Source organism: Acartia tonsa, chromosome 6 (assembly GCF_053477335.1).
Source record: "Acartia tonsa isolate MP-2025a chromosome 6, ASM5347733v1, whole genome shotgun sequence".
Lineage (NCBI taxonomy): Eukaryota > Metazoa > Arthropoda > Copepoda > Calanoida > Acartiidae > Acartia > Acartia tonsa.
In genome coordinates this window covers 39,457,939-39,483,840 of record NC_137265.1, presented here as the reverse complement: position 1 = coordinate 39,483,840, position 25,902 = coordinate 39,457,939, and the positions used below count along the sequence as shown (strand labels likewise).

Below are 25,902 nucleotides of genomic sequence, written 5' to 3'. Positions count from 1 at the left end.
GACTGATCGACAAAGTTAAAGCTTCACTAGTAAAAATTGAAATAAAATTATTTTTTCAATAATAAACCTACCTTAATTGATCAAAGTTTTTCATGTTAAGACAATATCCTTTTTTCTCTTCTCTTGTATCCATGTTCCAATATCTAAAATTTTATAATGTCTTTTAACATACTATGAGTAATAAATGTAGCAGATCTAGATAACTAATACTTAAATTGGACCTATAAGAACATAGTGTAGGAACAATTCGGCCAATTTAGTTTTTATTTCATCCATATATAATAAGTTAATATTTTTTTTATCCTTAATTCAGCCATTTATAGGAGGGAGTGTGACATTCCCTCTCAAAAATCTCTCCCCCCCTTATTGTAACAGGTTAATACTTAAATTTTTTCCAAATTAAAAGTCCCCATATGAGTTAATTAAAATACATTAATCTTAAAAATCTACTTTATCCTCAGCAACTTTTTTCAAAACTTTAGCTCTAAAAAACTAGAATGTTAATTGAAGTAAAAAAAAACATTTTTATAAATTCTAATGTGGAAATGTATAGAGAACAAGGACATTTGCGTCTTTTAACAATTCATAAGATATATGCACTGCAAACGCTACTATTTGATTCCCTCTCAAAAATCTAACCCCCCCCCCCCCCCATAACCATTTTTGTAACAGGTTAATATCTACACTTTTTAAAGTTTTTAAGTTAAGGGCGCAGTTGCTATAATGGATATCCACGGATATAAAAATGTACAATAATAAGATTTAAACCAGTGTTTTTTGTCCCAAGATTTCAAGGGCATGGACAAAAAAAATTGTTTAATCTTATATTTGTACATTTGATTTTTATATTCCAGAAAAGTGGAAATATTACGATATTGGAAATGTTAACCTTACCTGACTAAAGCTTCTGCATCTGTCTCCAGAGCAGCAAGCTTGCCTAGCATTATTACAGCAGGTAAATGACCAGAACTGGCCAGAGACTCCAAGTCTTTCTTTATGGATGGATCCTTGAAAAGAAAAAAAGTAAGTACCAGGGAAAAGGGAATGTGATTCTGACAAACAGTTCTAAGAGAAAATTTCCCCCTTCCATTTTTTCTCACCCTTCTTACCCACTTCCCTTTCAGTTACCCCAAAAAAACAAGTTCTACTCCCAACAAAATATTTAATTTTTGACAATTTCAAATGGAATTAATTGGCTGAATAGCTGCCCCTGAGTAATTGCAAAATTATTGTTGGGTTAACTTGCATCTTTGAGAATCTTACCATAGCATAAAGACCACTTAAAATCATATATTTGTGAATGGGTATTACTTCCCAAAACTTCTGAATCATTTAACAACAAAATAGCTGGCGCTTCCCCCCTGTGGCTCAAACCCTTTAGTTGCCCAACAATATTTGAATTTTGTCATTTAAAACACCAAAATATGGGGTTTACTTTATATATGTAAAATTTTAAAGCTTATTGTTAAAGTTTATTTAAGGGGCGTTTCGTCGTGTTTCACAGTAGCTTTTGAAAGGTTATTTAAGGTTAAGTTAGGTTAAGTAATTGCCCCGCAGGGTCAGGCAATTTGCACTGCAGGGTTAGAGCCCCCCATAGGAGCTAGAAATAGGGTAAAAGCTACTGTGAAAATACGACATAGCCAGAGATGGTAAAAAAACAGGTTTAAAAAAAAAGAACAAACCAGTTTTTTTTTTTTTTGTTTAAACCGGTTAAAAAAAACGGAAGTTGCCCATATCTGCCCAAAAGGACCCGATAAAGGGCAGCCCAAAACCGCCGCCCGATTTAATGCCAACTTTGGACATAACTCTCCTTAAGAGGCACTGTCACGAAAGGGACTACACCCATTTATTTAAATCTTCTATGTGTTTCAAGTTTCAGAGAAATAGTACAAATTCAAAATATCTAAACGAAAAAATACCTCTTTAACAGCTTTATTCACTTCCACTATATTCGAATCCATGAGGACCAAATTATCTTCACTGGCAGCGCGCACTTTCTCAACAATTTTAGAGGGATGAAATGGGTTTAAGTACTCGTAAGGTTTGAAATAATTTCTGTGTTTCTGGGGCATACTTTCAATAAATTTTTCAAGAACTTCTCTTTGGTTTGTTTTGGATAAACGGGTTATCAGATTTCTCACAGCAATCCTAAAAAACATAGTTTTTAGTAGTGAAGCTACTCTATAAAAAATTTCCCTCCATATCTCGGGGCTAATATAATTGTACATTCTATTTCCGCGAAAAACTGTTTTTAATACAATGCGAGAAATAACTATTAAAAATTTAAAATAGCTGCACTTTTTTAATTAACCCAAGGGCCAGGGATCTAAAGAGATAAGACAATGGCCGATAAATTGATTTATATCCCCAAAATTACAACTTCTGTAATCAAAATTAGTAGTTGAAACCTTTGGGCACTCAATTTCCAATGAGATTTTAATAAAAAATCCCCAAAGTTGCTATGCCAACGAATATGAAAATGTCATTATAAAACTATGCGGACTTGTGTGATAAACAGCCTAATGACTCGTCTCCCAAATTTTCTTTGTGAATGTAGAGTTGACAAAACTAAAATCAATACTTTAGTCGATAATCATTATCTGCTAAAACTTGGCCAGCCTGTTCTAATCTGCCAGCTTTGATCAGCTCATCTACACCCGCGTGCCTTTCTTTGTCGGTTAAAGTCTCACTCTAAAATAAAAATAAAATTACAAATGATATGCCTTCCTTTACCCTGTCAACGAGGTGGTTTACCTGGGTTTTCAGTACTGGTGACACTGACACGTTATGGCTTATCTACGGGCCCTTCTTGCTTCCTATCTCCCCTTACTATCACCAAGGACACACCACTTTTTTTTAACTCCTCAATATCTTACAACCTTAAGTGAGAAATGTCTGAAAAAGTGTTTAAATCAAAATCCGATATTACCAATTTCTTCAATAGTCAAGCTAACCAACTAAACGAAATAAGTGATGGTGACGTAACCAATATTAAACAGTTAAAGCTTAATAACTTTGAAGAAGCATTATTCAGTTTTTGCTTGAAAGCAAACAAAAAAATTCAAGTATTAAGCGAGATGCTTGAAAGCTTCAAAAAAAGCAACGGAAACTTGGGGGAAAGGGAGGAGGGCATGGGAAGAGGTGTGAGCGCCTCTGTTAGCGGAGGGGGAGAGGGGAGCCCTAATTCTCGTCAAGAGAGAGGTAGGGCAAGAGAAAGAGAGGAGAGGAAGGATGAACAATGGGAGGCTTCTAATAGTTTCAGACAAAAATTTAACAGAATAAATAATAGACTAGACTATCTGGAAAGCCAGGTGGACGAAAATTCTACACGTCTTAGGAAAGGCACCCTGATTTGCTCCTCCTCTAACAAAGAAGGTCAAAGCCTCTTAAAACCCATCATGGCTATGTCTAATGCCACAAATACTGGTGCTAATAACAAATGCACAGAGGAAGATCTTAAACAAGTCTTGGAGCTTATTGACAAGAAGTATAAGGTTAAAGTAAAACCTTCCAGTGTATCAGCCTCTCATTGGCTGCCTAATGGATCCTTCATCATAAGGTTCACAGATAGAGGATTTAATTCTCCATGGCAACAGCTGGTCGAAGCCATGGCTGAAGGAGGGGACAGAAATGTAAATGTTTTCCTAAACTTTAACCTAACAAGGAAAAGATTGTCTCTTCTGACAGAGGTACGCAGGCTTAAACAAGAGAAGAAAATTGAAAAGTATGAAGTTAATGAGAACGGACAAATTTCCATCAGAATTAAAAGTAAATGGATGAAAATAACACACCATTATTCTAAAAAGACTGACATTCAACCAAGTGAGCTGATTTACACATACTCTAATTATAAACTTCAAACAACTGTAGAGGATTTGTATTCTCGCTCGTAATTTGGTATATAGTTATAAAGTTATGTAGATACTGCTGATACTCTAAATTATTTGCTCTATTATTTGTTCTGCAATAATACACTCACACACACACACTCACACGAGAGCCTTCTTTACATTACAATTATATTTCTCTACTCACACGCGCACGCACGCACACACACACACACTTCCTCTTTTCTTTTTTACTCACATGCACACACACATACATTTATACATATATGCAAACACCTACAAATATTTTTTTTTTCACATTTTTTTAATCATTTTTTTTGTCAAATGGCTTATATTCTACTTTTCATTTTGTCAATCCTTAATGTTTTTTTTCAAACATATTATCTACTTACTGCTTTTATTCATTTCCATAAGTATAATTTTCTTTTTCTTAACCCTTACTTTAAAATACATTTTTTTTGGATATCTTTTGCTTAAAATGTTTTATAAATGGAGCAAAATAGGATTCTGAATTTTGAATTAAACAGTAACTTTTTCTCAATTTTAAATAATGAAACGATAAATGAAGATTTATTATTTAATCCATATGAAAATATTGATATAAAATGCCAATACTTTGATATTTGTAAAGTTATAAACCACTTAAAATCAAAGAAAGGTCTCAAAATTATTGGTTTAAATATTCAAAGCCTTCAATCAAAATTTATTGATTTTCAAGAATTTGTTGATGAATTCTTGAGGCAAGGTTGTTATCTTGACATTATATGCTTAGGGGAAATCTGGAATATAAAAAATGATGATTATGTTAAACTAAAGGGGTATGATTTTATATACAAATGTCGATCTCAATCTAATGGAGGTGGGGTTGGTATATATTTAAAAAAAGGTATTGCATTCAAGGAAATAAAAGCTTTATCTAGATTTGAGGAAAAAATAATTGAAAGTTTAACTTTAGAGATTAGTATTGGGAAAAATGATAAAATATTTCTAACAAACGTCTATAGATCAAATTGTAAACATCCTAATCTAACTGAAAGTGAGCAGTTAGACAGGTTTATCAACTTGTTCTCTGACTTACAAGCAGATCTAAATAGCCGCAGATACCCTTCCTATATTATTGGGGATTTAAATTTTGATCTATTAAAATTTGATCAACATGATAAAACTAGATCACTGCTTGAAAATAGCTTTGCAAATGGTTTCTTAGAATTAATCTCATTGCCAACTAGGATCACTCATACAAGTGCTACTCTCATAGATCATATTTATACCAATGATAATAAAAATAAGTTTGAGTCATTTTTTATTACAGCAGATATTTCTGATCATTTCCCTACTTGCACTATTATTCTTGACAAAGTTAAAGAGTCTGGTCCTGTTTTTATTCAAACTCAAAATTTTAGTGAGGAAAATATTTCCTCTTTTAAACAAGATATGTTAAATGCTGATTGGAGTTCAGTGTCTAATAATTACAGTACTCAAGATGCATATAATAAATTCTATAGTATTTTTAATGAGTCATACTCAAGACATTTCCCATTTAAAAAAGTTAAACTAAATAAAAATATTCATAAAGTTGAACCTTTTATGACAAATGCTTTACTTAAATCTAGAAAGACAAAATTTGAGTTATATGACATTAAACTTAGAGAACCAACTCAAGAAAACATTTCTAAGTACAATGAATATAGAAAATGCTATAACAAAGCAATTAAAACAGGGAAGAAATTGCATTTTCAAAAATCTTTTGAAGAAAATAGGAATGATTTGAGAAAAACATGGTCAATATTAAGGGAAGCAATAAGGAAGCACAATGACAAAAGTTCAGTCATAACTGAAATTTTTAGTGATGGGGTTTACTATAAGGAGGGGAAAGATATTTCTAACAAATTTAATGAATTTTTTACAACCATTGCAGATGATATTACATCTAAAATAAATCCATCTGATAGAGACTGCACTTATTATACCACTGCATCTGACTCCATATTTTCATTTACTCATATTCAGCCTAAAGATATAGTAACAATTGTAAATGGCCTAGAGTCTAAATCAAGCCAAGACATGCTAGGTGTTTCTAATAAACTTATGAAAAAAATCATTGAAGATATTGCTATTCCTCTCACTCACATTATAAATTTATCCTTACAGTCAGGCAACATTCCAAATGAGCTCAAAATAGCCAAAGTTTTGCCAATTTTCAAACTTAAAACAAAAGAATCTGATCTATTAAGTAACATGTCTAATTATAGACCAATAAGTCTTCTGCCAATCTTCTCAAAAATCCTTGAAAAAATAGTTGCAAATAAACTTACTGCATATCTTGATGAAAATAACCTTATTTACAAACATCAATATGGCTTTCAGAAAAAAAAGTCAACCATACAGCCCATTTTTCATCTAATAAATGAAATTGTAAAGAATAGTAATGATAAAAAGTATACAGTTGGAGTCTTTTGTGATTTACAAAAGGCTTTTGATTGCTGTTCTCATAGGATCTTGCTGGACAAACTTTCTAAGCTTGGAATCAATGGTACAGAATTGACTTGGTTTAAAAATTACTTAGCAAATAGACAACAATTTGTTTACATTAACAATGAAAAGTCTGATATGAAATATATTAACAAAGGTGTACCTCAAGGATCTATTTTAGGACCCTTACTATTTTTAATTTATATCAATGACTTAGCTAAATGTACTACTCTATTTACATTACTTTTTGCTGATGATACCAGTTTTTTAATTTCGGGTAAAAACCTTCATGATATTATTAGTATTCTTAATATTGAATTAAGAAAAATAACTTATTGGTTTAGAACTAATGAGTTAAGCCTACATCCATCAAAAACTAAATTTATGATATTTACAAAAGATGAATCAACAATTGACTTTGATAGCATTAGTATTAATCTTGATCACAATAATGATAACCAAAATGATCCAAATTTGGTACACAAACTTTCATATGTCAACTCAAGGAGTGAAACTCCTGCAATTAAATTTCTAGGTGTTTATCTAGATCCTAAATTAAACTTTAAATATCATATTGATATGATAAATAAAAAGATTTCACGCTCATTATTTGCTATAAATGCTGCAAAACATATTATTGGCGGAAAAGCATTGCAAACTCTATACAACTCACTTGTCCATAGTCATCTTACATATTGTGCCCCAATTTGGGGAAGTGCAGCAGCATCAACTCTTGATAAAATTGTAAAACAGCAAAAAAAAGCACTGAGAATAATTACCAACTCAAAATATAATGCACATACTACAATCTTATTTAAAAATTTAGAAATTCTTCCTGTAACTCAACAAATTGTCTATTCTAAATTACAATTTATGTTTGATTACGTTAATCATAGGCTTCCATGTTCTTTTGATAACTTATGGATTAGAAATAGCACAAGAACAACAAGAGTTCTTAGAAATAATCAACAGTACAATGTTCCATTTGTTAGACTTGAATCTTTTAAAAAATTCCCTTACTCTGATCTACCAAAGTTATGGAATGAAATCATTATTCCTAATACTAATCCTAATCCTGAAAATGATAATAATAATGACGAGGTTATGTATACTTTTAGCACAGTTATGTCAAGAAAACAATTTTGTATGAAACTTAAAGATTTTTTTCTGGAAAAACTTAATTTTATTTGTAATAGAGAAAACTGTTCTGAGTGCATAAATAGATCTTAAAAATTGATTTCATATAAAAACCTGGTGATTTTTTTAAGGAGGGGGGGGGGGTTGTCTTTTTTTTGGCGGGGAGGGGAGGGTTGAATATAGGGCAAAAGTCAAAGTGGCATTCTATAAAAAGATATTATTTTGAATTGAGAAATTTTCTGTTTTTTTGAAAAATAATACAATGACATAGGCTTGAAGTATTGCTTTTTTTCCTTTTTATGAATTTTTTTCTTCCTCCTTTCTTTTTAAATTAAATCTCTACTTATTAATCTTCAATGATATTTTAAAACTTAAAATATGGTATTAAACTTATATACAACAATGATCCATCTTATTATTTTTTATATTTGATTTATTTTGTTTTACTTTTCTCTAAATTCCTTCATCTATTTTTTTTCTCCATCTTTCTTATTTTTTACTGATTTCTCTTACATAATATGAATGTTTATTTGTGTTTTTTTCTTTTTTTTTACCATCCTCACAACTCAATTTAACTAAATTAAAGTTTCAATTTTCCCTTTTTACAATTAATTTGTTTTATATTCTTTTTTTTTCTTTTCGTCCTCCTTAAAAAGGGGCTCCAGGAATCAAATACACTATCCCCATTTTGGTCAAGATAGTACTCCTGTAGCTCCTGGTGCATATCCTAAAAATTTCCTTTTTATGATAGTGTTATGTATACGGGTATATAACGATTTTAAGACAAGCAAAAATATAATGTGAAAATGACAATAAAACTGTGTTTATGACAGCGGTAAAGGTGAAGTTTTGTCGACAGTGGATAAAAAAATTGTTAAAATAACAGCAAAAGAAAAAATTGACAAAAACACATTGGCTGTACTTTTGCTAATGACAGAAGTGGCAGGATGAGAGGGGGTGGGGGGGGGGGGGTTCCTCCAGAACTACTGGAGCTATTGGGATCTAACTTTAGACACCTTTCTATTTTTTTCTGAAGAAAGGGAAAAGTAGGTTGCGGGTAAAATCCGTTAAGGTTGTGTGTTTTAAGTTAAAAACATTAGAACAGTAGAACGATAAAAATTTATATTTGGCAGTCAATGTTTTTCAGGAAGAAACTTTAGACCTTTAAATTTCAAGTTTAAGTTAGATCCCCTTCCCCCCATTCACGTAGAGTGCTAAGACTATTAAAATTAACATATCAAAATCAATTGTCCTGCCAAATTTCAGATCTGTAACTCTTTTATTGGTTGAAACCCTTTATTTTACGTTTGGTTAAAGTGTCTCCTCCTCTTAAAACTCATTAAGCATAAAATTTAAAAAAAAATTAAATGTAATTATATGCGACTTTAAAAGATAAAAAAATAACATATAGGTAAACTTTACGGAAAATCCGCGCTAAAAATGACCACTTTTGTCATTTTTTTTCACGAAATCAACAACTATACCTATACTTAGGAATAAGGTATAACCAACAGCAAAATAATTATAAAATAATATTATGGGGTAGATGTAATGGTCGTCAATTCTACTGTGTTTTGCCCTCCAACGACAACTGAAAATCACGTAGAGGATTCGTGATTTAAAAAAAATTAATTTCGTTGTTGGTATAAGCTGCTATCTACTGGCCCCTACCTTTAATGATTGAACCAATTTGTCAGATTCCTCATCAGTCATAGTAGCTGTAGCCACCTTTTCAGTATTAGAGACGCGTTTCTTTTCTAAAAAAAAACACAATTAAATCTAATATTGCCAAAATGCTTCACTGTAAAACAAAATGAAACCTTTGTCTGACTTAAAATTAAATAGAAATCAACTCTCTGTGAATAAATAACATAAGTTGAAACTCCATTAAATAAGCTGAGATATGGTAGTGATCTAGGTATACTTTAATCTTAGTTTTACTGGGTATAAAATAATCTAAGAACTTGAGATTTGAATTAATGGGAAAAAAGTAAAATCAATGTTCCTTTTGAGAAAGGGTATTGTGTCAGGCAGGGAGGGGTTATGGGGCTGTTAATTACAGTAGTCCCCAAAGTTTTATAATAACATTTTCTTATTCGTTGGCCTAATAACTCTGGAGACTTTTATTAGATTTTGAATGGTTGGTACTTTAAGTTAAGTGTTCAAACGTTTCAATCAATGATTGTAATCTACAGAAGGGGTGATTTTGAATATCATCATTAGGGACGTACATCAATTTATTGGCCATTGCCTTATCCCTCAGATCCCTGGTATTTTGATAAGTTATTAAAAAATTTACCTTTTATTTTCTTGGTTGTTTTCTTAGGAGTTTCCATTGCAACTTCTTGAACTTTAACAGGTTGAGCGACGGCAAGAACAAGATCAGTTGTGTCGAAAGGGACTTGTTTACCAGCCTTTGTAAACGCTCTGGCAACCTCGGTTTTAAGATCTACACTTGGTGCATGACCCTCATCCTTAAAAGTAACACTATCATGAACAAAATTTATTCTTACCATTTTCATTGCATCGTATAATAGCCAGGTTTCTATGGATGGTAAAATTAGTTCCAGTTTTTCCGCCCTCCCATATACCTACAAATATATAAACACCTAGATGCTAGGGGCGGCGCAGCCGCTAGTGTGACTTAAAGTGGTGAATACCTGAATTTGCATCCATATTTCTTCAATCTTGTCTATGTTATTAGCCTCAGCCTTCACCCAGTAATAGAACAGATGGTCCCTGTCACATCCAAATACATTTTTAGACATCACCACAAGATCTTCCAGGCAATCCAATCTTAAGATTAAAACGATTAATTCACAACTAAACATATCAGTGATATAAAGGTATAAGACAATGGCCGATAACTTGATGTATATGATATCCCCAATGATAATAAACAAAATAGTCCCTTCTGATGATTAAAATTAGTTCTTAAAACGTTTGAACACTGAACTTAATGAACCAACCAATCAAAAGTCCCCAAAGTTGTTAAACCAACGAATAAGAATTCATTATTATAAAACACTGAGGACTAATGTAATAAACAGCCTATTGTCCCCTCTCTCTCTGAAAACATAAACATTATATAGGTATGCTATTGCAGGCCTTTTTGAATTTAAAAAAAATTACTGTACTTTTGTCTACAGAGACACAAACATAGAATTTTCCGACCAAAAACGCCTCCTTTAAATATTTTTTTTTATGGATATTTTGACACATGTCAATTTTTTTTCGTACCTGCCCTGCTTGACGAACAATTGCATCATCCTATTGAACTCTTTGAGATTGTACATGAGTCCTGGAGTTTCCAGCATTTTCTTTGCCTGGCTTCTTCGTTCCTGTCCAGGCATACCAACATAATTAGGGAACTTCATTCAGGTTCGGGACAAACACAGGGGTGACAAACGTCGGAGTGGACAAACGCAGAAGTGTTAAAATATTAAGTACTTCAATACAGGTTAGGTTAGGTTAAGATTTGAATATACAAATAAGCCCACGCAGGGGTTTGGCATTTAAAAAAAAGGTAAGATGGTTTAAAATAGGTTCGGATATGTTAAGTGTCCACTCCATCGTTTGTCACTCCTACTATGTTTTTGGGGACACTTGTTTTAGATGTACTAAGGGCCATCCAAACGACGAGAAGGCATTGAAATTTGTATTTGAATTCTTTGAAGATGAATTTTTCAAAAAAGGTATAAAAAGTACAAACAAGGGGGGGGGGGAAGTTTGTACACTTATAGGAAATGAAATTCAGTATCAGATTTTGGGAGGGACGTATGGGCTTGTGTTTATAGTTATCGACCTAATTCTTTTTGTAAAAGCTCTTATATGACTGGATGTACACGGAAAACTTTTAAAATTGAATTTCGGGACTTTCCTTCTAGGGGATAGTGGAGCAAAAGACCCCCCAAAACACTAAAAATATGAGTTCTGAGCTTATTTTTAGAGATATCAACCTGATTTTTTAATGAAAACTTTTTAAAAATAACTGAACTTAGTAACCATTACACATTTCATTTTGGGACTTTCCTTCTAGGGGCTTGTGGAGCAAGAGACCCCCCAAAACTAAGAATAGGAGTTCTGAGCTTATTTTTGAAGATATCAACATGATTTTTTTTAAAGAAAACTTTATTAAAATAACTGAACTAAGTAACCATTACACATTTCATTTTGGGACTTTCCTTCTACGGTCTTGTGGAGCAAGAGACCCCCCAAAACTAAGAACAGGAATTCTGAGCTTATTTTTGAAGATAACAACCTGATTTTTTTTAAAGAAATCTTTTTTAAAACAACTGAACTAAGTAATATTTACACATTTCATTTTGGGACTTTCCTTCTAGGGGATTGTGGAGCAAAAGACCCTCAAAACTAAGAATAGGAGTTCTGAGCTTATTTTTAAAGATATCAACCTAATTTTTTATAGAAAACTTTATTAAAATAACTGATCTAAGTGACCATAACACATTTCATTTTGGAACTTACCTTTTAGGGGCTTGTGGAGCAAAAGACCCCCTAAAACACTAAAGATACTAAAGATAAAGCTTATTTTTAAAGATATTAACCTGATTTTTTTCAAAGAAAACTTTTTTAACATAATTGAACTTAGTAACCATTACACATTTTATTTTTGGGCTTTACTTTTAGGGGCTTGTGGAGCAAAAGACCCCCAAAACTAAAAATATTAGTTCTGAGCTTATTTATTAAGATATCAACTAGATTCTTTAAAGAAAACTTTATTAAAATAACTGATATAAGTAACCATTACATATTTAATTTTGGGACTTTCCTTCTAGCGGCTTGTGGAGCAAAAGACCCCCAAAAACTAAAAAAAGAAGTTATGAGCTTATTTTTAAAATATCAGCATGATTTTTGTTAAGAAAACTTTTTTGACATAACCGAACTAAGTAACCATTACACATTTCATTTTGTAACTTTCCTTCTAGGGGCTTGCGGAGCAAATAACCCCCAAAACTAAAAATATTATTTCTGAGCTTATTTTTAAAGATATCAACCTGATTTAAAAAAAAAAAACTTTTTAAAATAACTGAACTAAGTAACCATTAGACATTATTGATATCTTTAAAAATAAGCTCAGAACTCATATTTTCAGCGTTTTGGAGGTCTTTTGCCCAACCAGCCCCCAAAGGAAAGACCCAAAATGAAACCTGATTTTTTGTAAAGAAAACTTTTTTAACATAACTGTACTAAGTAACTATTACACATTTCATTTTGGGACTTTCCTTCTAGCGGCTTGTGGAGCAAAAGACCTCCCTAAACACTTAAAATATTTTTAAGAGCTTATTTTTAAAGATATCAACCTGATTTTAAAAAAAATCTGTTGTGGCTACGTAGTTTAGTTATGTGAAAAAAGTTTTCCTCATAAAATCAGGTTGATAGATATCTTTTAAAATAAGGTCAGAACTAATATTTTTAGTGTTTAGGGGGTCTTTTGCCACACTAGCCCCTAGAAAGAAAGTCCCAAAAATAAATCTGTAAAGGTTACTTAGTTCAGTTATTTTAATAAAGTTTTCTTTTAAAAAAATCAGGTTGATATCTTCAAAAATAAGCTCAGAACTCCTATTCTTATTATTAGTTCGTTTTTTTTTAAAAAAGTTCTTTGAAAAAATCAGGTTGATATCTTAAAAAATAAGCTCAAAACTCCTTTTTATAGTTTTGTGGGGTCTTTTACTCCACAAGCCCCTAGAAGGAAAGTTACAAAATGAAATGTGTAATGGTTACTTAGTTCAGTTATTTTTAAAAAGATTTCTTTAAAATTCAGGTTGATGTCTTCAAAAATAAGCTCAGAAATTCTATTTTTAGTTTTGGGGGGTCTTTTGCTTCACAAGCCCCTAGAAGGAAAGTCCCAAAATGAAATGTGTAATGATTACTTAGTTCAGTTATTTTTAAAAAGTTTACATTAAAAAAATCAGGTTGATATCTTAAAAAACAAGCTCAGAACTCGTATTTTTAGTTTTGAGGGGTCTCTTGCTCCACAAGCCCCTAGAAGGAAAGTCCCAAAATGAAATGTGTAATGGTTACCTACTTAGTTCAGTTGTTTTAAAAAAGATTTCTTTAAAAAAAATCAGGTTGATATCTTCAAAAATAAGCTCAGAATTCCTGTTCTTAGTTTTGGGGGGTCTCTTGCTCCACAAGACCCTAGAAGGAAAGTCCCAAAATGAAATGTGTAATGGTTACTTAGTTCAGTTATTTTAATAAAGTTTACTTTTAAAAAATCAGGTTGATATCTTCAAAAATAAGCTCAGAACTCCTATTCTTAGTTTTGGGGGGTCTCTTGCTCCACAAGCCCCTAGAAGGAAAGTCCCAAAATGAAATGTGTAATGGTTACTTAGTTCAGTTATTTTAATAAAGTTTTCTTTTAAAAAATCAGGTTGATATCTTCAAAAATAAGCTCAGAACTCCTATTCTTAGTTTTGGGGGGTCTCTTGCTCCACAAGCCCATAGAAGGAAAGTCCCAAAATGAAATGTGTAATGGTTACTAAGTTCAGTTATTTTTAAAAAGTTTTCATTAAAAAAATTCAGGTTGATATCTCTAAAAATAAGCTCAGAACTCATATTTTTAGTGTTTTGGGGGGTCTTATGCTCCACTAGCCCCTAGAAGGAAAGTCCCGAAATTCAATTTTAAAAGTTTTCCGTGTACATCCAGTCATATAAGAGCTTTTACAAAAAGAATTAGGTCGATAACTATAAACACAAGCCCACACGTCCCTCCCAAAATTTGATACTGAATTTCATTTCCTATAAGTGTACAAACTCCCCCCTCCCCCCCTTAGACCAGCCATTACCGGGATCATTAGCTCTAGACAAAAAAATCCCATACTACTTTATATTCTAGATTTTACTTTATGATTTGGCAGCTTTCCTGTAGTAGAAAGATGTAGGTAAGACTGTACAGTGTCAATTCTTCTCCAGCCACACTGATGGACAGATCTGCTAAATAAATCTGCATTATTAAAGTAAAACAATAGGTAGAGGGGGAAGGGGTTAATTAACTGTATGTCCCCACCCCCCCGTGACCCTGTGCCGACTATCAATTGGGATTAGAATATCATCCAATAGCCTAGTCGCTACAAAAGAGTAGAAAGCAATTTGCTAGCAGACCCTTAGACAGGGGCTAGATAGTTGTCTGAATTATGCATCTATACTTATTACATTTATTATAAAGAGCGGATATCAACATATTCTGATCTAGTGCAGTTATTGGTAAATAGTTCCTTTAATCGATTATTTACAAAAAAAAAAAACATTCTAAAAAATGACATATATACTTAATGAATCTGAATTTTCAACTGAATTAGTATCTAAAATGACAAGATAACCAAAAACATTTAAGCCAACACTAATTGAAAAAGAAAATTCATTCGGTCGCTTTTTTTTATACTAGCGGCTTTGCCCCTAGCCTCTAGGGGCTTTGCCCCAAGAGGTATAATTACATCTTCTATTACTTACCCAGCAGAACGGATTGCAAATTTTCGCACCTACCTAGCAGGAAAACATTTTCTCGTTTAAATAACGAATTCGTAAAAAAATAGGCTAATGTGTTCTCAAGAAAATTACTACTGGTGCTGCTCATAGTCTAATGTTTTCTCAAGAAAATTTTTTTTAGGGGGGGGTAAATTTTCATTTTTTGGGGGGTTGGTGGTGTCCCACCCCCCAAGAAAATAGCTTAAAAACCACCACAGGACCAGTAGGTATATTCCCTGAAGAGTAGAATCCAATCGGTTCAGTGGTTACCGAGATCTTAAGCTTCAGACGGACAGACAGACATCGTTCTACTTTGTATTATAGATAGATATAATAGGAATGTACTTACCGATGCATTTTTGTAGGTCATCAACATTTTCCTCCTGTACTAATCTAAAATATAATTCAGGTAAACCATAGATAATGTAATACAAAGATTGGATTGGTACTTTTCCAAAAAAAAGGGTGGGGGGATAGTTGCTCTTATCGTTAATTTACCTGTGTTGTAATTGTCCTATTGGTTTTAGACTTGGCATTATGATTACTCAACGAATTGGAAAGCGTAGCCACTATAGATTCATTATCAGAAAGTATGTAGGTCCATTTAAAACATATTGATTTTTTAAAAACGTTGACAACAATTTTTATATATAAATCTTTTCATCTGATTTTTGGAACAATGATTCCTGGGATAACAAGGAAAAAAAAGCGAGACCTAAGAAAAACAGCTGTCATGCCATACTTACAATAATAATTTTAATTTTGTATATCATAATAGGGAATATGCATAAGTTTATCTGTCTTATCCCTTAAGATCCATGAAAAGAAACAAAATTTTACCTTGTCATTAGAGCATCCCTGGCGGGACAAAATCTGTATTTCCTTGCATACTTCTCAAAAGCTGCCAAGGCACCTGAATCAATAATCAACAATTATTTTTAACGTTACTTTTAGGCATTTTTGAATGGTCCTATCGATTTTAAACTTGGCAGAATTTTAATAAAGGGAAGTCGATTCTCCACTTTCGAGACCAGTTAAAAGAAGAAACAGTTTTGGAAGAGGGGGGGGGGGGGGGGGATTTCAAGGAGATATTTATCAATTCTCTTTGGAGTGTGGATGTACCCTCCCTCCAAAAAAAGTTTTAAATCTTTGCTGGCCTTTTAGAATCTGCATATCGGTTCAGTGGTTAGCAAATCATAAGCTACAAACAGACACACACCCAATTACTTTTTAATGAGAAGGTTCAAGGACAAACCAGGAGTGTTAAAATATTAAGTTAATCAAGTATCTTTATACAGATTAGGTGGTAAGGTTAAGAATTAAGATATTAATATAAAAATAAGTAGGCATTTTATAAAACCTATAAAATGGTTTAAAATATGTGTCCACTCCGACGTTTGTCACTCCTTTGTTTGTCCTAGGGCTAATAAGAATAATAACAAAACACTTTACCGTTCATGTCGTCCCTGTTCAAATGAACCTCAATCAGGGGAGGCAACAAAGACTTCATCAGGCCCTTGTTTGTACTGAAATAAGAATGAAATAACGCGAGGTAAAATGAGAAAGGAGACAATATTTTGGTAAATAAGGGTTTTTTTAATGCAACAATCTCGTAGTCAATGCACAAATGGCACTTAGAATCCGAATTTCTTTATGAAACTTGGCATGAGTAATTCTTGGTAGGTTGGTAAAAAAAGGTTGAAAAGGTAACAGCTAACGGCTCAGCCGCTTGGCCGTTTTTTTTGGCTATTTTTAGGACAAATCTATCATTACTTACGTAGGAATCAACTGTTTGAAACGTATTTTTGCTTTAACTCATGTTTAATAAAACCAAAAACCATTTTTTAGATTTCTATTACCAGAGGCTACCGGCTAAAACCGGTTGAAAACGTCTGGGAGCGGCAAAGAGTATGATGTATAGATATGGCTTGTAACGAATTTACCCTGAAAATAGCCAAAAAATGGCTTAACAGCTGAGCCGCCAATCATTAGCCGTTACTCATGTCAAGTTTCATAAAGAAATTCGGATTCTAAACTCCATTTGCGAATTGATTACGAGATGGTTGCATTAACCCCCCCCCCCCCCCCCCCCAAACTTATATGATTTAACGATAGGACAATAGATTACAACCTCCTCCCCCTCCCTCCTACAATCTAAATTATATTTATTACATTTGAAAATTATGGTCTATTCAGTCAAAAATTCATTGCTTTTTTTGGCGGGGGAGCGGTCTTTGATACTTTTATAGGGACGAGTTCTTTTTTAAAAAAACTATAAACTTTCCTAAGACCTATAAAAAGTTACCCTGTAAAGGAGAACCATATCTGTTCAGCAGTTAGCAAGATCCTTCAGTACAAACAGATAGACAGACAGGTATCATGTTACTTTATTACTAGGATTAAGGAAAAATCTTACATTTTTTCTTCAAGAACTTGGAAAGTTTCCTCAACTTTGTCTACATCACCAGCATTCGCATACACTTTCAGAATATCAACACTTCGTCTGAAGTCAAGGTTTATGGTCTTTTTTCCCTCCATTGGGAAGCTGCGCAGTATCTCTAGCACCTTGTCGTGGTTACCCTGAATTTACAAAAAATTTCAAGTAAATTTCACGGTAAAAGTGGTAGTTCAACAAAGTGCATTTAAACTTGAATTTAGTGAACTGCTATTTTTTTCTGTTCAATAGTTTAAACTACATCTATAGGACATATATTTGAAAGAATTTCTATTTTCTACCAGATAGTTTTAAAAATATGAAGACTTAAAAATCATATTTATGAATATATGCAACATAAATGACTGTCCTGTTTTCACAAAAACAGCATGATGACTATTTTGGTGATACCTAATTGATTGCTATTTATTGTAATAAAGGATCATGGAAAGAAAACAAAGTCATTCCTAATTAGGACAGAAGTCACTGAAAATTGGTCTAAGGAAGGCTACTTATGTCCTTCATCTAACAAAATCTAACTTAAGGGAGGTGACTTATGTCCTTTGTCTGACAAATTCTTACATTAGGAAGGCTGCTTATGTCCTTCAAGTTGCAAAACTTAGCTTTTCTGTCCTTCACATAGCAAAACCTCACAAAACATAGCATTTCTGTCATTCACATAGCAAATTCTTGCAAAACATAGCATTTATGTCCTTCACATAGCAAATTCTTGCAAAACATAGCAAATTCTTGCAAAACATAGCATTTATGTCCTTCACATAGCAAATTCTTGCAAAACATAGCATTTATGTCCTTCACATAGCAAATTCTTGCAAAACATAGCATTTATGTCCTTCACATAGCAAATTCTTGCAAAACATAGCAAATTCTTGCAAAACATAGCATTTATGTCCTTCACATAGCAAATTCTTGCAAAACATAGCAAATTCTTGCAAAACATAGCAAATTCTTGCAAAACATAGCATTTATGTCCTTCACATAGCAAATTCTTGCAAAACATAGCAAATTCTTGCAAAACATAGCAAATTCTTGCAAAACATAGCATTTATGTCCTTCACATAGCAAATTCTTGCAAAACATAGCAAATTCTTGCAAAACATAGCATTTATGTCCTTCACATAGCAAATTCTTGCAAAACATAGCAAATTCTTGGAAAACTTAGCATTTATGTCCTTAACATAGCATTTTGGTCCTTCACATAGCAAAATCTCACAAAACATAGGTTTTTCTGACCTTTTTCTACCAGGAGATCAGAACTAAATCAGAACACACATAACAAGAGTTTTACATAATTTAACTCTGCATAAATTATGATAATTCATTATTATTACCCCTTCCCCCCCCCCCCTATTTAAAATTTACCCCTGCATAAATTATGATAATTCTTTATTATTACCCCTCCCCCCCCCCCTATTTAAAATTTACCCCTGCATAAATTATGATAATTTATGCTGAGTTAAATGTACTGTTTGAACTTCTATCTAACAGGATATGAGAACTTAATCAGAACACACATAACAAGAGTGTTTACATAGTACATTCAGATTAACAATTATTCAATTGGCCCCTTTCCAGTCCATCATATGACATGGGAAGGAGGTTGAGGAGCATTTTATGCAGCCTAAATTCCACTATGCTATGCCACTTTTCCTAAAAGGCGTCATAGCTGGCCTCTTTTGTGTCCATCATATGGGAGGTGGTGCCATGTAGGAAAAGTGGCATTGCATTCTTGGGAATTTAGACTGCATAAAATGCTCCTCAACCTCCTTCCCATGTCATATGATGGACTGAAAAGGGGCCAGCTATGACGCCTTTTAGGCCCTAGAATGCAATGCCACTTTTCCTACATGGCACCATAGCTGGCCTCTTTTGTGTCACAACCTCCCAGTTCTCATATCCTGTTAGATAGAAGTTCAAACAGTACATTTAACTCAGCATAAATTATCATAATTTATGCAGGGGTAAATTTTAAATAGGGGGGGGGGGAGGGGTAATAATAAAGAATTATCATAATTTATGCAGGGGTAAATTTTAAATAGGGGGGGGGGGAGGGGCAATAATAATGAATTATCATAATTTATGCAGAGTTAAATTATGTAAAACTCTTGTTATGTGTGTTCTGATTTAGTTCTGATCTCCTGGTAGAAAAAGGTCAGAAAAACCTATGTTTTGTGAGATTTTGCTATGTGAAGGACCAAAATGCTATGTTAAGGACATAAATGCTAAGTTTTCCAAGAATTTGCTATGTTTTGCAAGAATTTGCTATGTGAAGGACATAAATGCTATGTTTTGCAAGAATTTGCTATGTTTTGCAAGAATTTGCTATGTGAAGGACATAAATGCTATGTTTTGCAAGAATTTGCCATGTTTTGCAAGAATTTGCTATGTTTTGCAAGAATTTGCTATGTGAAGGACATAAATGCTATGTTTTGCAAGAATTTGCTATGTTTTGCAAGAATTTGCTATGTTTTGCAAGAATTTGCTATGTTTTGCAAGAATTTGCTATGTGAAGGACATAAATGCTATGTTTTGCAAGAATTTGCCATGTTTTGCAAGAATTTGCTATGTTTTGCAAGAATTTGCTATGTGAAGGACATAAATGCTATGTTTTGCAAGAATTTGCTATGTTTTGCAAGAATTTGCTATGTGAAGGACATAAATGCTATGTTTTGCAAGAATTTGCTATGTTTTGCAAGAATTTGCTATGTGAAGGACATAAATGCTATGTTTTGCAAGAATTTGCTATGATTTGCAAGAATTTGCTATGTTTTGCAAGAATTTGCTATGTGAAGGACATAAATGCTATGTTTTGCAAGAATTTGCTATGTGAAGGACAGATAAACTATTTTATGCAAGATTTTGCTATGTGAAGGACCAAAAAGCTAGGTTTTGTGTGGTGAAGGGAGGCTACTTATGTCCTTCATCTTGCAAAATCTTTGTTAAGGGAGACAAGTTATGCCCTTCATCTAACAAATTCTCACATAAGGGAAGCTACTTATGTCCTTCCTAGGAAGGTGACTTCTGTCCTAATTAAGGAATGACTTTGTTTTCTTTCCATGATCCAAATTGTATATGTTAGATGGTATTCTTGTAACTTATGCGTGCAATCAAACCTATCAAATCCCTGTAATAATGAAAAAAATTATGTTTTAACACATTTAGTTGAAGAAAAGTGAAAAAAATTTCCAACTTTTTTGTCGAAATTCGAAATGTGTCTTTGATTGCCGATAGTCAAATGCTAGTAATAAAAATTAAAAGAACATTAATTTATTCTCATATGTTTGTTTGTGTGTTTTTTTTACATGATTTCATGTGAATCCTCAAATATCTAACAGTCAAGTGTTTAAGTAAAAGATTTACCCCATTACAAGAATTTAAGTTTTTAAATCAATCATTTCTCATAAAAATTTACAGAAAAATTTTGTTATCTAGATTAGGTAGTGTAATTAAGTCCCCTGCTTAAAATAAACACAAAAAAATATTTAGATTAACTTCTGGAAGGTACTAAACATTACTTGCTTATTAGGGTTAGGCCGGATATCCGGATAACGTATATCTGGATGATTTCTAATTCCGTTTATCCGGCCATTTTCAATAACAGGCCGGATATCGGATATCCGGCATTAGAAATCAGCCAAATATCCGGTATCCGGCCAAAAAAGTATCCTGCCCAACCCTATAGCTCATGTTCATGCAAACACCCCTTTGAGGCCTATTCTCGGCGGATGCGCGGCTGCCGAGCCCTGTTCTGGTGTCAAAACTTACCTTTTTAGCGAAGGAAGCACAAATGTTAATAATGGTGTTATGGAAGTGTTCATTTCCATACTTGTTGAAAAACTCCCAAGCTTCTTCAGGTTTATTTAATCTATACAAAAAAAATATTTTACAAAATGTTTATTATTGTTTAGGTATTTTTTCAGTACTCAAATAATCGGCAATTTTACAGTTGTAGGAAATTCAGACAGAAAATAACATCAGGATTATCAAAAACAAGGATGACAACATCCATAAAAGCGAAGCTCTGAAATGGAAGGACAAACGGACACTAAGACTTGTATAATGTCAGAACTGAATAATCAGAATGCGAATGTATAAGAGTCAAAGCAAAATTGTAAGTAAATTTGTTGAAAAAATGCTTGATACAGGATAATGATTATGGACATACTTACATTTTTAGGACTTGATTATAGAGTTGCTTCGCTTTTAATATTGTACTTTGTTGTCCTAGGAATCAGTATACCAAAAATCAGACCAATCGGATAATTAGGTCACATACAAATTTGTTGTTAAAAATGTAAAAAAAATCAACATGTTCAAAATGGACGTACGGACATTCTGGTAATGATTATAGAGTTGCTACGCTTTCTAACTCATACCTAACTATTACAGGAATCACCATGCAAAATTTGAAATCAAAAGGCCAATTATAACATGCCTAAATTAACGAAAAAAGCTATTTAAAAAAGTAAAAAAATCAACATGTTTAAAATGGACGTACGGACATTTTGGTAATGATTATAGAGTTGCTACGCTTTCTTAATCGTACCTAACTATTACAGGAATCACCATGCAAAATTTTAAATCGATAGGACAATTATAACATGATTAAAATTAACGAAAAAAGCTATTTAAAAAGTAAAAAAATCAACATTTTGGTAATGATTATAGAGTTGCTACGCTTTCTAAATCGTACCTAACTACTAAAGGAATCACCATGCAAAATTTGAAATCGATAGGACAATTCTAACATGTCTAAATTAATGAAAAAAGCTATCCGTTACGGACGGACGGACGGACGGACCGACCCTAATTATAGAAAAGCTTCGCTTTTAAAAATCAAGGAAAGCGGATCTGCTGGGCAGACACCCTGAAACTTTGGATAAAATGCATATGCATATCACAAACAGAAGCCGAGAAAATATCAGGAATGAGGTATAACCAACAAGCGAAATAAATCTTAAATAATATATGGGGGGCAGATAATTGTAGACTGTAGAGGTCGCCAATTCTATGTGTTAACCCCCAACGACAGCTGAAATTACGTATAGGCCTCGTGATTTTTTTTCGAATTAATTTCATGGTTGGAATAAGCTGAGAAAATATAATTTGCAAGCTAAAAATCTAATAGAATCTCGGTTGGACAATTCGTATTACAGAGTACAGATGAATTGTACAGCAAAAACAAATCCTTTTATCTAACATATTAACTAAACTTGTATTACCTATCCCTATAAAAAATGTTCTCTTAATGCATTATGAACGTGAGGACAGTAAAATGTCAAGTAGAAGTTTTTTCTAATAAAACGTACACCAAATAAATTTCTTACCTATTGAAAGAATTGACAACATCGTCCAATCTGGTAGGATTTATGCCAAAGCTGGGAACTTTTTCCATCACTTCTTCCATCTCAAGTACAGCTTCGCCTGGTTTATCTGCCGCAGCCAAGCCCTAAAAAATATATTTAGATGTAGATAACGCGACCGCAGCTCAACACGTAGCGTATCAGCTCGTCATCGGGGATGTGATAGGTTGGAATCTCGGCCCGACACCGCGTCATAAATAAAGACATTAAGAATGGTTCCTCCTACTGCTAAGTCAGGTGCACGACATCAAAATTTGGAGTAGGGTGAATGCCTTGGACCATAAACAGGCGCAACTCATTACCATGCAGCACACTGCACAGTTAGTACATCTCAGACAAAAGTTGTGTAATTAAAGGGTGGGTTGTCAGTTAACCTAATATCCGTAAGTGTTTAGAGTATCGCATCACATTACGCGCGGATAAGGCTTCGATTATCTAGATGATCATTTAAAATCGAAGGAGAATCCCGCTCGTACGAGTTTAAATGTCCTTACGCCCCCCCCCACAGTGGTCTAAGGCCGGACATTTCGCCAAAAATCAACATTGGAATTCCTCATAATTAATAATTCATTTTGAAAATATATACCCTATCTCATATAAAACTGAGGAGTTTTTGTCTTTTCAACTACTGGTTGATGAATTATGGACTTTGAAACATAAAGGTTAATGATTATTTTCACGTCATGAATTTTACCTTTTGAATTTTCACCATCTTTGGAAAAAATATTTTTTTTTCAGTGTTACATCGATACAATGAAGTTTCTTCACCTATTTATATTCATAATATTACATGATATATTAGGAAACTGGTGTTTTAGAATTTTATTTTACTTTTTTCATCCATTTTATTATTGTTTTTTTAAAAAATTATGTCATTTCCTAAATATTTTTGCAAAAAATTTTGGCAATAATTTTCAGTTTTTTATGGTTTTCACCAAAAACCGGGCCCCGTAACATACCAAACCATATATTATTCTTAAAATACAGGTATAATGCCATAGTTTGATGTTTAGTTTAGGTTGTTACGGGGCCCGGTTTATTTCAAATTTTAACTTTATCTTTAGAGGGTAAACTCGAAAATTGCAACAGATAAAAGGAAAAAAAATAGATTTTTTCTTTTCTCTGTTAATTCTAATTCCAAATGCATTTTAACTTATTTCTTCTTAATAACATAATATCATTAATGTTTAAATTTGTTTGTTTGTTATGTAAGATATCTAAAACAGATTTTCTAACTATAATTTGATTTTTGTTAAACTATTAGGTATAATACCAATAAAAATGTCTTGTTACATTTATCAATTCAAGGGCCAATACAATGCCTATACTCTAAAATTAACGTGCCTAACAAAGCTGCAGCCTTTTTATACGTCTCTAGTATGATTATGTTTTACACAAAATAAAAAGTAGCAAACGCATTACCCTTTATGCTAGAGCCGCAGGTTCCAGCTAGACTAATGGATATAGAATCCGTGGATATTATGACAGGGGAAAAATTGTCGTCAATTTAGCTTGCTAACTTGGAACTCGTTTATTGGTCAGTTCATTTATCAAGTAAGAGAGGGTATGGGCTAGAAGAAGGTGGATTTGGGGGTATCGTTATTTTAGTCCGCTGAGAGTTTCCTAAAACATGGAACTTGTTTATTGGTCAGTTCATTTATCGAGTAGGAGATGGGATGGGGTAAAGGAGGGTTATTGGGGGGTATCGTTATTTTAGTCCGCTGGGAGTTTCCCTTTATTTGACAACATAAAAATCTGGTGTAACATTCAAGTAATAATAAATCCATTGCTAGGCTAAAAACCATCTGGAAATTCATTTTCGTCAAAGACATGGCATCTAAGGAACAATGCCTCCGACTTTTCAGTCATCGAATTTAATCATTTTTCATCCTATTAAAGTATTATTGCATAAGTAATCTAAAGGGATAAGACAATGGATGATTAATTGATAATGATATCCATCCCTAAACAAATTATCCCTTTATTATTGGTAAAACAATTTGGACACTTCTAGTTTGGAACCAACCAATCAATTTCAATAAAGAGTACCCAAAGTTTTTGGGCCATCAAACAAGATAACATGTGTATAAAACTTTGGGTACCAGTGTAATTTACGGTCGTATGTCCTATTCCTCGCTGCTATTGCATGCTGTATGAAACTTTCATTTGGAGGCCCAAAAGATTGTCTTCAAGTAACATATCCCTGTGTATTTATTTCGTGATTAGAAGCAACGACTTGGGTTACCACTAAAACTACATTTTTTTGATAAATTCCTTTCTAATAAAGTGACTTTTACCTATCCTTGTTTTTTATTACTAAGGGGGGGGGGAAGTTTGTACACTTATAGGAAATAAAAATTCAGTACCAAAGTTTGGGAGGGTCGTATGGGCTTGTTTTTAAAGTTATCAACCTAATTCTTTTTGTAGGCTCTCTTATATGACTTGATATACACGGAAAACTTTGAAAATTGAATTTTGGGACTTTCCCTCTAGGGGCTAGTGGTGCAAAAGACCCCCCAAAACACTAAAATTTTAAGTTATGAGCTTATTTTTAAAGATATCGAGCTGATTTTTTAAATGGAAGCTTTTATTGCATAAATGAGTTGATTAGCCATCCCATATTTCATTTTTGCACCTTACCTCTAGGGGCATGTAAGCTCAAAACTTATAAATTTTGTATTTGGGGGGGGTTGTTTTACTCCAAAAGCCCCTAGAAGTAAAGTGCAAAAATGAAATATGGGGTGGCTAATCAACTCATCTATGTAATAAAAGGTTCCATTTAAAAAATTAGCTCGATATCTTTAAAAATAAGCTCATAACTTAAAATTTTAGTGTTTCGGGGGGTCTTTTGCCCCACTAGCCCCTAGAGGGAAAGTCCCAAAATTCAATTTTCAAAGTTTTCCGTATATATCAAGTCATATAAGAGAGCCTACAAAAAGAATTAGGTTGATAACTTTAAAAACAAGCCCATACGACCCTCCCAAACTTTGGTACTGAATTTTTATTTCCTATAAGTGTACAAACTTCCCCCCCCCTTACATTAAGTATTATTATTAATCTAAGAGAAAATAACTTCGTAAAAAAAGGGTAAAGAAACGTCAATTAGTTGTATCAAATGTATGTTGCAGAAAGATTGGTGATA

At 32.9% G+C, this 25,902-nt stretch overlaps 1 protein-coding gene across 3 annotated transcripts in view; it reads right to left on the bottom strand.

Annotated features, from left to right (window-relative positions):
- Positions 1-25,902, bottom strand: part of LOC145322629 (leucine-rich PPR motif-containing protein, mitochondrial-like) — a 52,943-nt gene that overhangs the window by 850 nt on the left and 26,191 nt on the right. For 2 of the 3 annotated variants that reach the window (XM_080164779.1, XM_080164781.1), the window contains exons 26-40: positions 22,725-22,846; positions 21,163-21,262; positions 17,359-17,522; positions 16,395-16,468; positions 15,783-15,855; positions 15,292-15,335; positions 14,345-14,411; positions 10,698-10,802; positions 10,118-10,253; positions 9,757-9,931; positions 9,129-9,214; positions 2,582-2,691; positions 1,920-2,148; positions 895-1,007; positions 72-143 (exon numbers count right to left, since the gene is read on the bottom strand). In XM_080164779.1, coding sequence (XP_080020905.1) covers positions 72-143; positions 895-1,007; positions 1,920-2,148; positions 2,582-2,691; positions 9,129-9,214; positions 9,757-9,931; positions 10,118-10,253; positions 10,698-10,802; positions 14,345-14,411; positions 15,292-15,335; positions 15,783-15,855; positions 16,395-16,468; positions 17,359-17,522; positions 21,163-21,262; positions 22,725-22,846 — 1,670 coding nt within the window. The remainder of the gene's footprint in view (positions 1-71; positions 144-894; positions 1,008-1,919; positions 2,149-2,581; positions 2,692-9,128; positions 9,215-9,756; positions 9,932-10,117; positions 10,254-10,697; positions 10,803-14,344; positions 14,412-15,291; positions 15,336-15,782; positions 15,856-16,394; positions 16,469-17,358; positions 17,523-21,162; positions 21,263-22,724; positions 22,847-25,902) is intronic. The other variant, XM_080164780.1, reaches the window with a different exon arrangement.